At 52.7% G+C, this 13,371-nt stretch overlaps 1 protein-coding gene across 14 annotated transcripts in view; it reads right to left on the bottom strand.

Moving 5' to 3' along the window:
- APBB2 (amyloid beta precursor protein binding family B member 2) overlaps window positions 1–13,371 on the bottom strand; it is a 323,734-nt gene that overhangs the window by 9,770 nt on the left and 300,593 nt on the right. For 12 of the 14 annotated variants that reach the window (XM_084900691.1, XM_084900689.1, XM_084900679.1 and 9 more), the window contains 3 exons: window positions 3,472–3,586; window positions 1,884–1,971; window positions 924–1,007 (listed from right to left, as the gene is read on the bottom strand). In XM_084900691.1, coding sequence (XP_084756817.1) covers window positions 924–1,007; window positions 1,884–1,971; window positions 3,472–3,586 — 287 coding nt within the window. The remainder of the gene's footprint in view (window positions 1–923; window positions 1,008–1,883; window positions 1,972–3,471; window positions 3,587–13,371) is intronic. The other 2 variants (XM_084900686.1, XM_084900684.1) reach the window with 1 other exon arrangement.

The raw sequence follows: 13,371 nt of genomic DNA, 5'->3' as shown, positions 1-13,371 counted from the left end.
CCAGCCCCCTAGCCCTAGAAATTAAGTGACTGCCTGTTCTGGACATTGCCCACACAAGGAGCCAGAGTATGTGGGCCTTTGTGACTGGCTTCTCACACTTCGCACATGTGGACCAGGTTCATCACGTGGCAGCGTGTGCCAGCGCGCCATCCCTCCTCCTTGCCAAGGAAGATCCCTCTGCCCGGCGGCATCACACCTCATTTGTCCACGTGTCAGCTGATGAACATCTGGCCTGTTTCTACTTTTTGATCCTTACAACAATGCTGCTGTGAACATTCACAGACACATTTCTGAGAGGACGGATGTTTTCATTTCACCGGAGTATGTGTCTAGGAATTCTGGGTCAAACGGTGACTCCATGCCTGCCAGACCGTTTCCCCAAGCAGCGCAGGATTTTACACCCCAGCAGTGCGAGGGTCCATCCGGGCCAACGGGGCACCTCCCGCCGCCTCTCAGCTTCTTATGGCCGAGCAGCGAGGCCCTGCCCTGGGTGTGAGCTGACTGCTGTGTGCGCTGCTTCTCAGACACAGCCTGAAGGGAAAGCAGGAACAGCCTGAGGGAAAGCATGAGGACTCCCCCAGCCCTCCCCGCTGGCATCCAGGTGGCAAGGAGGGAAGCAGGCGCCCGGGCCCGAGACGGAAGCCCCTGGAGAACAGCAGAGCCCTGGATCACGCTTCTCCGGAATGCTGCGTAACGAGAGACAGGTGCCGCTTTATCACGGCCCTGCGTTCCGGGGACCAAGGGCTTAGCCTGTCCTCGCTCTTTCGATCAGGACTGTCCGTGTGCTCTGGCTGTGACAGTGCAAGGGCCTGATGCAAGACAAGGAGAGGGCCCGAAACAGCAGACCCACCCTTGCGGGAGGGCGGACACTCCCCTGAGCTCCCCAACACCTGCAGGTGGAGAGACAGACTCGCCTCACGTACCGACTGGCTTGTCCACAGGTAACATGCCCAGGTACTGCACGTGGAACTTCTGCACCAGCTCGGTCTTTGGTGTCGGGAAATCTACTGCAGGGAACAAGAGCAGCACATCTTTCTGTGGTTCCCACACACACACGTCAGCACAGCCATCACCCGGTGCCATCTGGAACGCACTCCCGGAGCCACACTGTCCTCCGTTGTTGGAGGAAAATGAGGCCCTCGCTCTATAAGAACAGAGACGCTGGGGCTCCGTCAATCAAAATCCCATTCAACTTCCATTTCCCAGGCACAGACACAGTTGAAAGCAGGACCTAGCCCAGCCGGCCTGGCTCAGTGGTTGAGCATCGACCTATGAACCAGGAAGGAGGTCCCTGTTGGATTCCTGGTCAGGGCACATGCCCAGGTTATGGGCTCAATCCTGTGTGGGGTGTGCAGGAGACAGCCGATCGAGAATCAGTCTCTCTCTACCTTTCCCTTCCTCTCTGGAATTAAAAAAAAAAAAAGAAAAAAAGAAAAAAGCAGGACCTGGAATCTATGTGTTAAAGTTGTCATTGCCTCTTTGATGTGCACTAAAGAACAGCGTTTGATGTCCTGTATGTAGGTGTGGTTGACGCCCAGAGAAAATTTAATCAGAAAGGGCGCAATCAGGGAAAATAACTAAACAGAACCCCTCCGAATATCAACCCACCCATTTTCTAGCTAGCTAGTCCTTACCCAGGCTGTAGATGAGGTAGGAAACCACTAAGGATAAAATCTATTAATCTTGTTCAACAACAAAACTTATCTCGGCTCTTTATGCCCAATCCCATTGACACAAATCAACTCGGAGCCGTGGTACCCGCGGGCCCGCTCAGCGGGAGCTGGTGGACGTGAGCGAGGTTTTGAGGAGATGGGAAGCATCAGGGGACCATCCCGGGCCCTTCGGCTCCTGAGTAGGATGGAGAGCAGGTGCCGCCGACCTACCTTGCAAGGGGACGTCGAGATTCACATTGGCTCTTTCCTGTAGGGAGCTGCAGGCCAGGGCTTTGGCATTCTTCCGTTCGGCCATAATCTGAAGAAGAGAAATCACAGCGTGGGCTTGTGGCTATAGAGCTCGCCGCCAGCAATTCGAGCCAGTCAGGTACCTCAGCAGGCTGTACGTCCAGGTTAAACCAGCTGCCTGCTGAGAACTCTGCCCTTTTCCCTAGGACTGTGAGGAGAATATGCCTTACAGCAACAGTCTCCTAATCAGTTGACATTTATTCTTCCATTCACGCCCATTGTTACTAACACGACCCACACAAATATCCCTGGCCTGTGGGGACCTGCTGGCCCACTGTGGACAGTGGACAGTGCAGTGGGCATCCCCCATTGCTTCTGGGCGATGCCTCTCGGGTACCATGTTCAGGGCTCTGGGGACAAAACACATTAGTCCCCCCTGTCCCACAGGGACCCATGCCAAGCCCTGAAACCCTGGATGGTACTGAACCCTGTAAATGCTTTGCTTTCTCCTCTACATACACATCCACGATAAACTAGGCACGGTAAGAGATTAACAACAACAGTAAAATAGAACAACTATAACAATATACGTTGATGAAAGTTATGCGAATGGCTTTGGAGCCATTAGTAAACAAAAATAAGGGTTACTTGAACACGAGCCCGGTGATACCGAGATGGCTGACCTGATAACAGGACGACCACGTGGCTAATGGGCGGGCGGAACATCCAGTGTGGATATGTTGGGCAAAGGGAGGACTCGTGTCTTGGTCGGATGGGGCAGGATGGCACGAGATTTCATTACACTACTCAGAGAGATGGGCAAGTTAAAACGCATGAACTGCTTGTTCCTGGAGTTTTCCATGTAATGTTTTCAGATGGAGGCTGGCCGTGGGTACTGAAACCGCAGATCATGAAGCCGTGGGTAAGGGGAGAGACGGCCGGACATGGGTTTAAATCCTGCCTCCGCCACTTCCTAGCTGTGTGACCTTGAGCAAGTCACCTGACCCTGTGTGTCTCTTTTCCTCCAGTGTACATGGGGATGATAATGTTTAAGTCCCTAACCATAATGTTATGTCAGTTCTAGGATTAAACGTAAGCACTCAGAAATGTTAGCTGCTGTCGTTGTTATTCTCAAACTGTCTCAATCTGTCAGCCATCTTCCAAATGGTTTCTTTTCTGTTAGGAGAGTCATCACTTTTACTCGTTTATGGTGCTGTGGGAAGGAAGGAAGGAAGGGAGGGAGGGAGAGAGGGAGGGAGGGAGAGAGGGAGGGAGGGAGGGAGGGAGGGAGGGAGGGAGAAAGGAAGGAAGGAAGGAAGGAAGGAAGGAAGGAAGGAAGGATGGACCCCTTCAATGGTCCCCAAAGCAACTCACATCTTCATTCCCAGCCCAAGCTTTCACGCCACGTGGAACAAAGGACACTGTGTCTCCAGTGTCCTCCCCAGAGCGCCGTGTCTGGGCCAGCGGCTCCATGTGCGGTCAGCGGGCCACCCTCCCGCCCCTACACCCCGCTCCCCGCTCAGCAGTGAGGACAGAGAGGGAGGCGGCCCTGCACCCTGACCCGCCTCACCTTGGAGCAGATCTCGTGGAGACTCGTGGCGATGGCTTTTGCTGGTGTGTCACATCGAAATACATGACATTTCAAGATCCGCGTATCTCTGTCTCTTGCTACATAAGCAAAATCTCTGTACAAACAAAAGTCATCAGGACGTTACAAAAGGAATCTTGACTAACACACTCCGGTGGAGAATGCTAACTGAGCTGGTGGCCCGTGGGTCAGTGGTAAACAGTATGCAATGGTTAAAAAAAAAAAAAAAAAATTCAACAGCTACCTAAAACAGAGGGACAGCTTTACGGGTACGAGGAATTCCTTTCTGAGTGACAGGACCACAGGCATGTGTGTGGTAGGTGCTGTTGAGTCTGACTCCTGGTGACTGAGTGGTGTCAACAGTGTCCTGTCCTCAGCAGCCCTGCTCAGCTCCCGCAGACTCGGGCCTGTGGCTTCTTTCCTGGAGTCACTCCGTCTCCGACGTGGACTACCTCTTTCTATTTTCCCAGCATGATGATCTTTTCCCAAGATCCCTGCCTTCTTCTCGTGATGTGCCTACGTGGGACAGCTTCAGTCCTGTCACTCAGTGATGTTTCAGGCTTATCTTGGAGACGCTGCGGGTCTGGTGCCAGACCACAGTAATGCAGTGAGTCACGTGTCGTTTTTGGCTCCCCAGTGCTTATAAAAGTTGTGTTTACACAGAACAGTCATCTATTAAGTGTGCAATAGCACTGTATCTACAGAAATAATGTGCATGCCCTCAATGAAAATGCTTTATTGCTGGAAACTCTAACCTTCATCTGAGCCTGTTGGAAAATGGCACCAAAAGACTCACTTGGCGTGAGGTTGCCACAAACCTTCAATTTGTTAAAAAAAAGAAAAAGAAAAAAAAAAGTTGTATCTGCTAAATGCAGTAAAACGAGGTACACCTGTACAGTGTTCCCCAAACCAGGTCGGCGATAGCCTTGGACTCTCTAACAACACTTAATGAAAAGGGAATTTTATAGAAACCTTTTAACGAGAGAAACAAATATGATTATAAGCAAAACAGGCTGGAGAAGAACACAGATTTGCATGAGTGATACAGTGACCGACAGAGGGCCGCAGAAGCAAATAGGCGCTGAAGCAAACATGTGCACAGAGGCGAGGACCCCAGCTGCAGGCGGAAGCTGAGGGGCAGCCACAGGGGGCGCTGGAGCACAGAGACCCTGCAGACTGGATCCTGCCCCAGGCCCCGGTTCTGTCTGTCAAGCACGACTCCTCCTCCAGCCCTCGGGCGGGTGACCACAGGATGAGCTCAGACCCTCACCCGCGGTGAGCATGCAGCCGGGGCTGGCTTAGGTGTCTATTTTGCTGATGAAAAGGGTAATTACTGTGGCATTACCTGGCTTCAAAAGAACCGTGCCATATTAACTCAATGTCTCACTGTTAGTGGTTTAAAGATCAAAGTGTTTATAAAAAATAAATGCCTGGTTACGGATCACGATGACTGCTTTGCGTTTGTTGCTAAGCCAGGATAATGTCTGCATATATTATAATCCCAGATGAATTTGTTTTTAATGATTTCTACTAATGTAAGAACTGGTGGTCTTCTCACAGACTGTGACTGATCCTTTCCCCAAGACGCCCTCTGCTTCCTCGGAAAGGCATGGGGATGGGGGCACCGGGGCAACCGGCCACGTGAAGGCCTCGCCACGCCCAGGCAGCCCCTCGGGGGGACCCCCTGAACCTGGCTCCAGGTCAGGGGCGCCTTTACCTGACTGCGTGCAGGCCCTCAAACTCTAGCCCGCCCACATCTGACCTCCCTACCTTCTCTCTCAGCTGGTGTCCTCCACGCTAGAACCAGGACTTCCTCACCCCAGCCCCAAGTTCAGCCCATTTTACCTTCTGAAATGCCTTAGACTCCTCTTTCATTCTTTTTTTATTTTTTTTAATTTTATTGATTTTTTACAGAGAGGAAGAGAGAGGTATAGAGAGTTAGAAACATCGATGAGAGAGAATCATCGATCAGCTGCCTCTTGCACACCCCTACTGGGGATGTGCCCGCAACCAAGATACATGCCCTTGACCGGAATTGAACCCGGTACTTTTCAGTCCACAGGCCGATGCTCTATCCCTTCAGCCAAACCAGTTTCGGCCCTAGACCCCTCTTTCCTTGCCTGGCCCTCCCCCACCCTCCCCTCACCACCTCCCCTCTTGCCTGCCTTTGTCCATCTGTCTCCATGCCTCTGTTGAGGTTTAGGGCTTAGCTGAAGCCGGGTGGGTGCCCTGCCCAGTGCTGCCACGGCTCCCCATACAATGTTCTTAGGGCCATACATGTTTCTTTATGAGTCTGTCTTCCCACAATTCCGTGCAGCTCCCCGAAGATGACGTGTGCCTTATTCATCCCCAATACCCATCGAGGCCTGGCTGCCATCGGACCCGAGTGCCCGTCCTTCCTGAAACACAGGCCGGCAGCACCCACAGGTCAGAGGCCAGAGCGGGCCCCGTGGCAGCGGGCTGAGGGCTGGGTCTGAGCGAGGAGCCGGCCCACACTGCGGGCTGAGCAGCCTCCCTCCAGGCTGTGGTCCGGAGGCCTCTCCACCCCAGTCTCAGCCACCATCAAGGCAACAAGGTGTTACGTAAAAACGAGGTGAGCGGCGGCATCACTTCTGAAGCCCAAGCTCAAGGGAAGCCGTTTTTGGCCCCTTCCTCTGGCTGCTCTTCCTCCCGAGACTTATCCTAACGTCTACACACACAGTCTCACACCCACCGCTCCTTTTCCTTCAAAATGCCACAGTCGGCCCCATTGCTATGAGGCAATAAATAAATAAATAAAACCCAAAAAATCTCTTCAAAGCTCTATGGCCACCCACAGGAAGTCTAAAAATCTTGTCTGGATTCCAGGACTCCCCACATCTGTCCCACCAGCATCTCTCCTCCACCCGAGGAGTTCTGCCGTCCGCCCCAGAGCGCGGGCCTCGTGTCCACTCGTGGCAGCTCCTGCGCCTGCTGGCCACCGGCCTCCTGCGCGGTCTGGAGCCCGCTGCTCCTGCACTCTGTGAGGTCCAGCCCGGAAGCCTGCCTGGCCTGCTGGCCCAGGCTTGTGTCTAGTTTATTCCGGTATTTAAGTCTGTGCCCCAAAGGATGGGAGCTGTGCTTGCCATGCAGGTCTCGGCTGTGCCTGTCCTCTCTCAGAGTCAGTGCACAACAACTGGGCAATGAATTCTAGTCCTATTTTATGATTGGTCCCACCAAGGCAGGGGTCCTCAAACTTTTTAAAGTGGGGGCCAGATCACGGTCCCTCAGAGAGCTGGAGGGCCGGACTATATGAACTACTAATTCCTACTGTAACACCTCGGCTGCGCTCACTGCCCAAAAAACCTGGCGGGCCGGATCAGACTCCTCTGCGGGCCGCATGTGGCCCGCGGGCCGTAGTTTGAAGACCCCTGCACTAAGGTATAGAACCTTGGGCATGGAGTCTAATCTCATCCCTAAGTGAGGGGGATACACCAAAAATCACAAAAAACACCATTTCCGAGGGCCCTTTCTGGCCCTGATGCACCGTGATGCAAACCTCCAGATCCATCAGGTTCCTACATAAATATTATAGAATTTGCTTATGTTTTTATCTCCTTCAAAAGGACTTCAAGAGGCATCTACAGACTTCTCACTGGTCACCGAGACCAGGGGTCGGCAAACTGTGGCTCGAGAGCCACATGCGGCTCTTGGGCTCCCGAGTGTGGCTCTTCCACAAAACACCACATGTGGGCGCGCACACACAATATGATTGAAACTTCGTGACCCGTGCGCAGAAGGCGGTTTTCGGCTCTCAAAAGAAATTTCAATTGTTGTACTGCTGATATTTGGCTCTGTTGACTAATGGGTTTGCCAACCACTGACCTAGACTAACATTTCAAAGTCCCATCTACAGCAGTCTGGGCAGGCGGTGCCCGGGCCATTTCAGTAATATGAAATCTCACTTAGGCAATCAGCCTGTCTCCCATTACTGGGACATTTCTAGTGAACCAGAATATTTTCCCCCCTAAGTAATGAGCTGAAACTTGCCTCCCTGCGACTGTTGCTTGCAGGATCGAGCTCTGCTTCCTGGGGCAGCGCGGGAACAAGCTGACTTTGTGAGTAACATACAGCCCGGACCTGTCTGGCAGTAACATCTCTTTCTTTCCTATTAGGCTCCCTTCCACTCTGTCTGTCCCCAGACCTCCTCGGTTAGGGTCCCTTACCACATCTCCACAATTTGACACAGTCCTCCCCAGAATCCAAATTTGCTCAGGTCAAATACACATCATGTTTGAAGCCAGGAACTTGTGAAGGCTGGCAAGTGACAGGCATTCGAATAACGGTATTTGATCTGAGCAATCCTATATTATAAAAGGCTAATATGCAAATTGACAAGACCTCGGAAAGACCAGTCGCTATGACAAGCACCGACCACCAGGAGGCAGACGCTCAACGCAGGAGCTGCCCCCTGGTGGTCAGTGTAGAAGCTGAGCTCAGCCAGAAGCTGGGCTCACGCTGGCAAGCGCAGCTACTCCCGCAGTGCTAAGGACCCCTGGGGGGATGTCCGACTGCTGGCGTGGTGAATGGGCCTGAGCCAGCAGTCAGACATCCCCCAAGGGGTCCCGGACTGTGAGAGGGTACAGGCTGGGCTGAGGGACCCCCCACAAATGCTGTGCACTAGGCCTCCAGTATCATTATAAATGTGGTAAACCAAGTACAAGAAAAAGCCTGAAGTACTGCCTCCTAACCCACGAGGGATGTCTTAATGACCACTCGCATGCATATGAATTATGTTAAGACTCGCTGAATTGTATGTAAAGGCCCTTTCCTCCCAGCCCATCTTTCTGTAAACCACAGGGTTGTCACTACTGCAGAGGGTGGGCCCCACCTGCAAATAAGGACAAAACAGCAGCGAAGAGATTTGGTCCGAGCAGCCATGTCTAGCCCTCTGTGATAAGGGCCTTCTCTCCTCTCCGCTCCACCTGCACAGGGCCTGGGGGAGGAGTCCTGCTCTAAGACTGCCTGCTCTTATATTCTTATTGGCTCTGAAAGGCTTGTTTTGGGGTGGGAGGAGGGACAAGGGAGAAAGGGAGTAAGAAATGTCATCTTCCTAGATGGCCAATCCAGAAGATCTCTCTCTCTCTCTCTCTCTCTCTCTCTCTCTCTCTCTCACACACACACACACACACACACACACACACACACCTTTGTTTCCTCATTTTACCCCGTGGCATATGCACCCCACGGGACCATCATGAACAGCACAAAGCTCAGGTTCCAGCCTGGTAAACTCAACTTCCTTCTTCCTTCCTTGCAAGCTTAGGGTGCTGACTGGACTTGTCACCTGGGTGAACACTTCTCCACAGAAAGCCCCTCGCCAGGCACCGCCCTGAGGCCACACCGGCCGGGCGCACAGCAGATCCGGAACTCCACCACCTGCAAACATCCAGGTGGCCTGGGCGGACCGGAACCGGGAGCCATCTCTACAGCAGTCTTGGGGGAGGTCCAAGGAGGGAAAAGGGAGACATATGTACTACTATTTGTAATGCTTCAAACAATAATAAAAAAAGATTAAAAAAAAAATAAAGCAGTCTTGCTGTTCATATTCAGAGCAACCGCTTCCCAGCGAAAAGACCTGAGGGTGGGAACTCACAAACTGCTGGAAACAGCCTCACCATTGGCTCACACAGGACTTAGGACTTCAGATCAGGGGGTTCACATCCTAACAGCCAGCCCTCATTTTCCAGAACATTCCACTACCTCCAGAGGTCAGACTCCCAAGTTCTCTTTATTACCCCCTCTGGAAGGCTGGTCCTGAGAGTGCCCCCACCCCTCACCCCGCACCCCCCAGTCTATGCCATTTCCTGCTCCCTCCTCCCCGCTGAGCACAGACAGCAGCTCCTCCTCAGGGAGGACAGTGCCCTCAGGGAGCTGGCTCAGCCCAGCCAGGTGGTTCACTGAGACCCACTCTAAAGCAATGGCCTGTGTCTCCTTACTTTGCCAAGCAGAAACCATGACCATTCCTTCAAGGAGAAACATTTCAAAACATTCTCCTTTTATCAAAAATGGAGAGAGGGTCCCGGCTGGTGTGGCCCAGTGGTTCAGCATCAACCTATCAACCAGGAGATCACGGTTTGATTCCTAGCCAGGGCACACGAGTGGGTTGCGGGCTCGATCCCCCAGTGGGAGGGTGTGCAGGAGGCAGCCAGTCAATGATTCTCTCTCATCATTGATGCATCTGTCTTTCTCTCCCTCTCCCTTCCTCTCTGAAATTAATTTAAAAAATATATTTTTAAAAATGGAGAGAGGTGAAAGGTTTAAGAAGGAATCGGCAGTTTTAGGACAGTCATGGGATGTAAAGCACAGTGTAGGGAGTGGAGTCAGTAACACCAGTAACGGTGTGTGCCCTGAACACACCAGGGGGAGCACTCTGTATAGCGTGTGACGGTCTAACCCAGTGTTTCCCAACCTTCTCTCGTGATGAGAATCACCTGGTGGAGTTGTTAAAACACAGATTCCTGAATCCCAACTAAGAAGTGCTAAACTAGAATTTTTGGGAACATATAGATAAAATTGCATACTTAACTTAGTGCTCTGTATATAAAATCTGTCTTAGAGCACTAGTTAAGTATACAATTTTACCTATATGTTCCCAAAAATTCTAGTTTAGCACTTCTTAGTTGGGATTCAGGAATCTGTGTTTTAACAACTCCACCAGGTGATTCTCATCACGAGAGAAGGTTGGGAAACACTGGTAACCGCTACGCAGTGCACCTGAAACTAATTCAGAATAACACCGAGCGTGAACTGCAGTCGGAAAACAAAACATGTGGGAAAGGGGGAGCTTTTATTACGTGACAGAGGTACAGAACGAGGAGAGCAAAGCCTCCACTCGGCCTGACAGGCAGGCTGACATTCCGAGCCCTGGAGACGCAGACTAGTAACATGCTTTCCACAGGCTGCTTGGAATTCCACGTATGTGGGCCCAGAATCGACATGGAAATGGAGCCAGGCCTTCCGGCTATTAGCCTGGAGCCAAACCTTATCGCTAAAACTCGCGAATACGCAGCATAAGCAGATCCTACTATTACTTCTCCGAGATCGGGAGAAGCCTCCTTACCCAGCATGGCACATGACTAAATCCTTAGCCAGCATGGCACATAACTACATAGTCCTGTCAACTTACGGCTAGTGCGCCCATGAGACTGCCTTGGCGCCCCCCCCCCCACCCCCCCAGTGACCATGTCCTGCGTGCAGCTGCCCGCCACCTTCCCCGAGCAGGGCCAGAGACAAAGAGGGTTAGGGCCCAAGATGCAATTCAACGCTTTACTTTAAAACGAGGTCACACGACAATGCTGATGATAAAACGCTACACAAAATAAAGTTCTGTCTCTCTGAGACAAGGATGGCTGTGAAAGCGGCATGAGGCACGGAGACAGACAGGGAGTGAGCTCTGCCAGACACGAAGGCACCGGGAAGGGGGAGAAGCGAAAGTCGATGGTTACCTCTCTCTGCGTCCGGGAAGGCATGAGGGAACAGAGCAGAAAACAGCACGTTAGCATTCACGCAGCACCCGGCAAATACGAGTAAAAACCACCCCGCTGACAGCGGCTCGGAGAACTGCCATCCCATCTTATTCCCCAACTCCGCTGCAATTAATAACCTGCCGGTGCTTATTTTAGCCGAACTCTTAACGCCGAAGCGTGTATTTTGAGCCATGTGACCATGAAGCCAAGAGAACCAGCTGAGTTTACAGGCAACATATCAGCCGGGGGAGGTAATCGAGCTTAAAATATCCCCGTCAAATACAGGACACTGTTCGCAGCAAACACAGGCAGGCAGGGCACGCAGCCCCGGGTTCCAGCTCCACCTGCTCCCAACAAAACCCACGTGGGAACGACGACGACATGGAAACGGCCGGACCTGTTTTACCAACACGCCTGCCCTTCTATTAATGGAGCGGCTGCGTTATCATCGAGGGACTTCCACTGAAGGGCCGGGGAGAGGGCGGCAGGCAGGGGCGGAGACAGAGCAGGGCAGGGCAGAGGTGGGACGGGGGAGGGCCAGTGAGTGAAAGCGGGAAGGGTGAGGACAGAGAGATGAGCCGGGGAAGCAGAGAAATGCTGAGAGCACACTGGAGGTCTGCGGCCGAACGCCCGGAGCCACTTAAACTCCTGACGGAGTGCTCACCACCCCCTTCTGCTCCGGTCACAGCCGCCGAAAGCGTGTGAGAGCAGAGCCCCACCTCGGTCCCATGTGTGCATTCAACATGGTCCCATGTGTGCATTCAACACAGAGCAACGGGACGGCGGAGGCGGGGGCGCCATCACGTGGAGGCAAGGACGAAACCCGCTTTTTCAGGCGCCCCGTGGCCAGGTCACGGAGCAGCGAGCGGGACCCTGCAGATGTGTGATGGGAAACGCAAGCTCAGCGGACAGGGAGCCACAGCCCCGTCCTGACAGGGCCTCGCCACGGCGCACGGAGAGGAGAAATCAAACAGGCAGACGATCCACGGCGCCGGTAACCCGTCTCATATGAAAAGAAACAGAGTTCGAGTGTGTGTTGTGACATATGCACAGTGAGTCTAGAACAGTGGTCGGCAAACTCATTAGTCCACAGAGCCGAATATCAACAGTACAACGACTGGAATTTTTGAGAGCCACATTTTTAAAACTTAAACTTCTTCTAACGCCACGTCTTCAAAACAGACTCGCCCAGGCCGTGGTCTTTTGTGGAAGAGCCACACTCCAGGGGCCAAAGAGCCGCGTGTGGCTCGCGAGCCGCAGTTTGCCGGCCACGGGTCTAGAACACCAGCACACCCAGACTGCCAGCGGGAGGAGGGCCGTGGCCCTCTCCATGGACTGGCTGGGCACCACGGACCGCGGGATGCGGGAGTCACCTCCTGCACGTGTCCCTTTGCTCCGCCCTGGACCCTGTACCAACATTAATCTTTGGAGGCAATCGGCCCATGAGCAAAGGATCCAAAAGACCCGGATTCGAATCTAATGTGGAGTCAACACGAGAAGCTCACCCTCCCTGAGTCTTGGGTTTCTCATCGCCGACTACGTAGACGGTGAGGCAAGGAGTTGCACCGTGCTCCGATTTTTATCCGAAATAGACCTGTGAACGGCTTGACTCTCACTGCAAAGAATGAGCAGGCAGCATTTCCTTGACTAGATTTTGACATCTCCCCAACTGTTCTTAATTTGTTACTCTGCACAAGAAGCGTATGCCTAGCGAATGGCAAAAAACACAACCACTGCTCAATAACCTTAAACCTAGAGACCTAAGAATACAACATGCTTCTCTGTGCATTATTATTATTGGAGCCCCGGTTATTTTACATCGGACCCATTATTAGCATTCACTTAAAGAAATAACACCGCTATGTAGCCGCTGTGTTTTTCCCCATTAGGGTTGAACGTGGTAAAAAACGACACTACAAACTTTTAACAAGGTTAACTGTGTTGGGGGTAACAGACACTGCTTGATTTAAGTGTTGAAGTGAAAACCAGCCATACTCACAGGGACTTTACAACGATCGCCTTTAAAAAACGCAGGAGAGCCACAGCGGCAGCGGCTCCACCGATCTCACACCTTACACATCTGCTGGGGGGATAAACACCAGCCCCCACCCGGGCTGCTGCCGGAGACCACCGTCCCGGGAGTGGAGAGGCTATGTTTAGTCAGGCGCGAGCTCACTCCCTTCGCCCGGCACAAGGCCCCGGCGGGAAGAACGAGGCCCCAGGAATAATCCCACACCAGCCGCACGGCCAGGGCTGCTTCTCGGGAAAACGAATGTGGGAGTAAAATTGGCGTTGTTTTCATTAAAATAAGCCCGGCAGAGTAACAGAACTGCATGGCATGTGTAACCGGGCGTCCGAGGGAAGAGGAAGCCCCCCCCATAAATAGCATACCAGA

This window comes from Pipistrellus hanaki (assembly GCF_964339955.1).
Source record: "Pipistrellus hanaki genome assembly, chromosome: 1".
NCBI lineage: Eukaryota > Metazoa > Chordata > Mammalia > Chiroptera > Vespertilionidae > Pipistrellus > Pipistrellus hanaki.
This window is presented reverse-complemented; position numbering and strand designations above follow the sequence as displayed.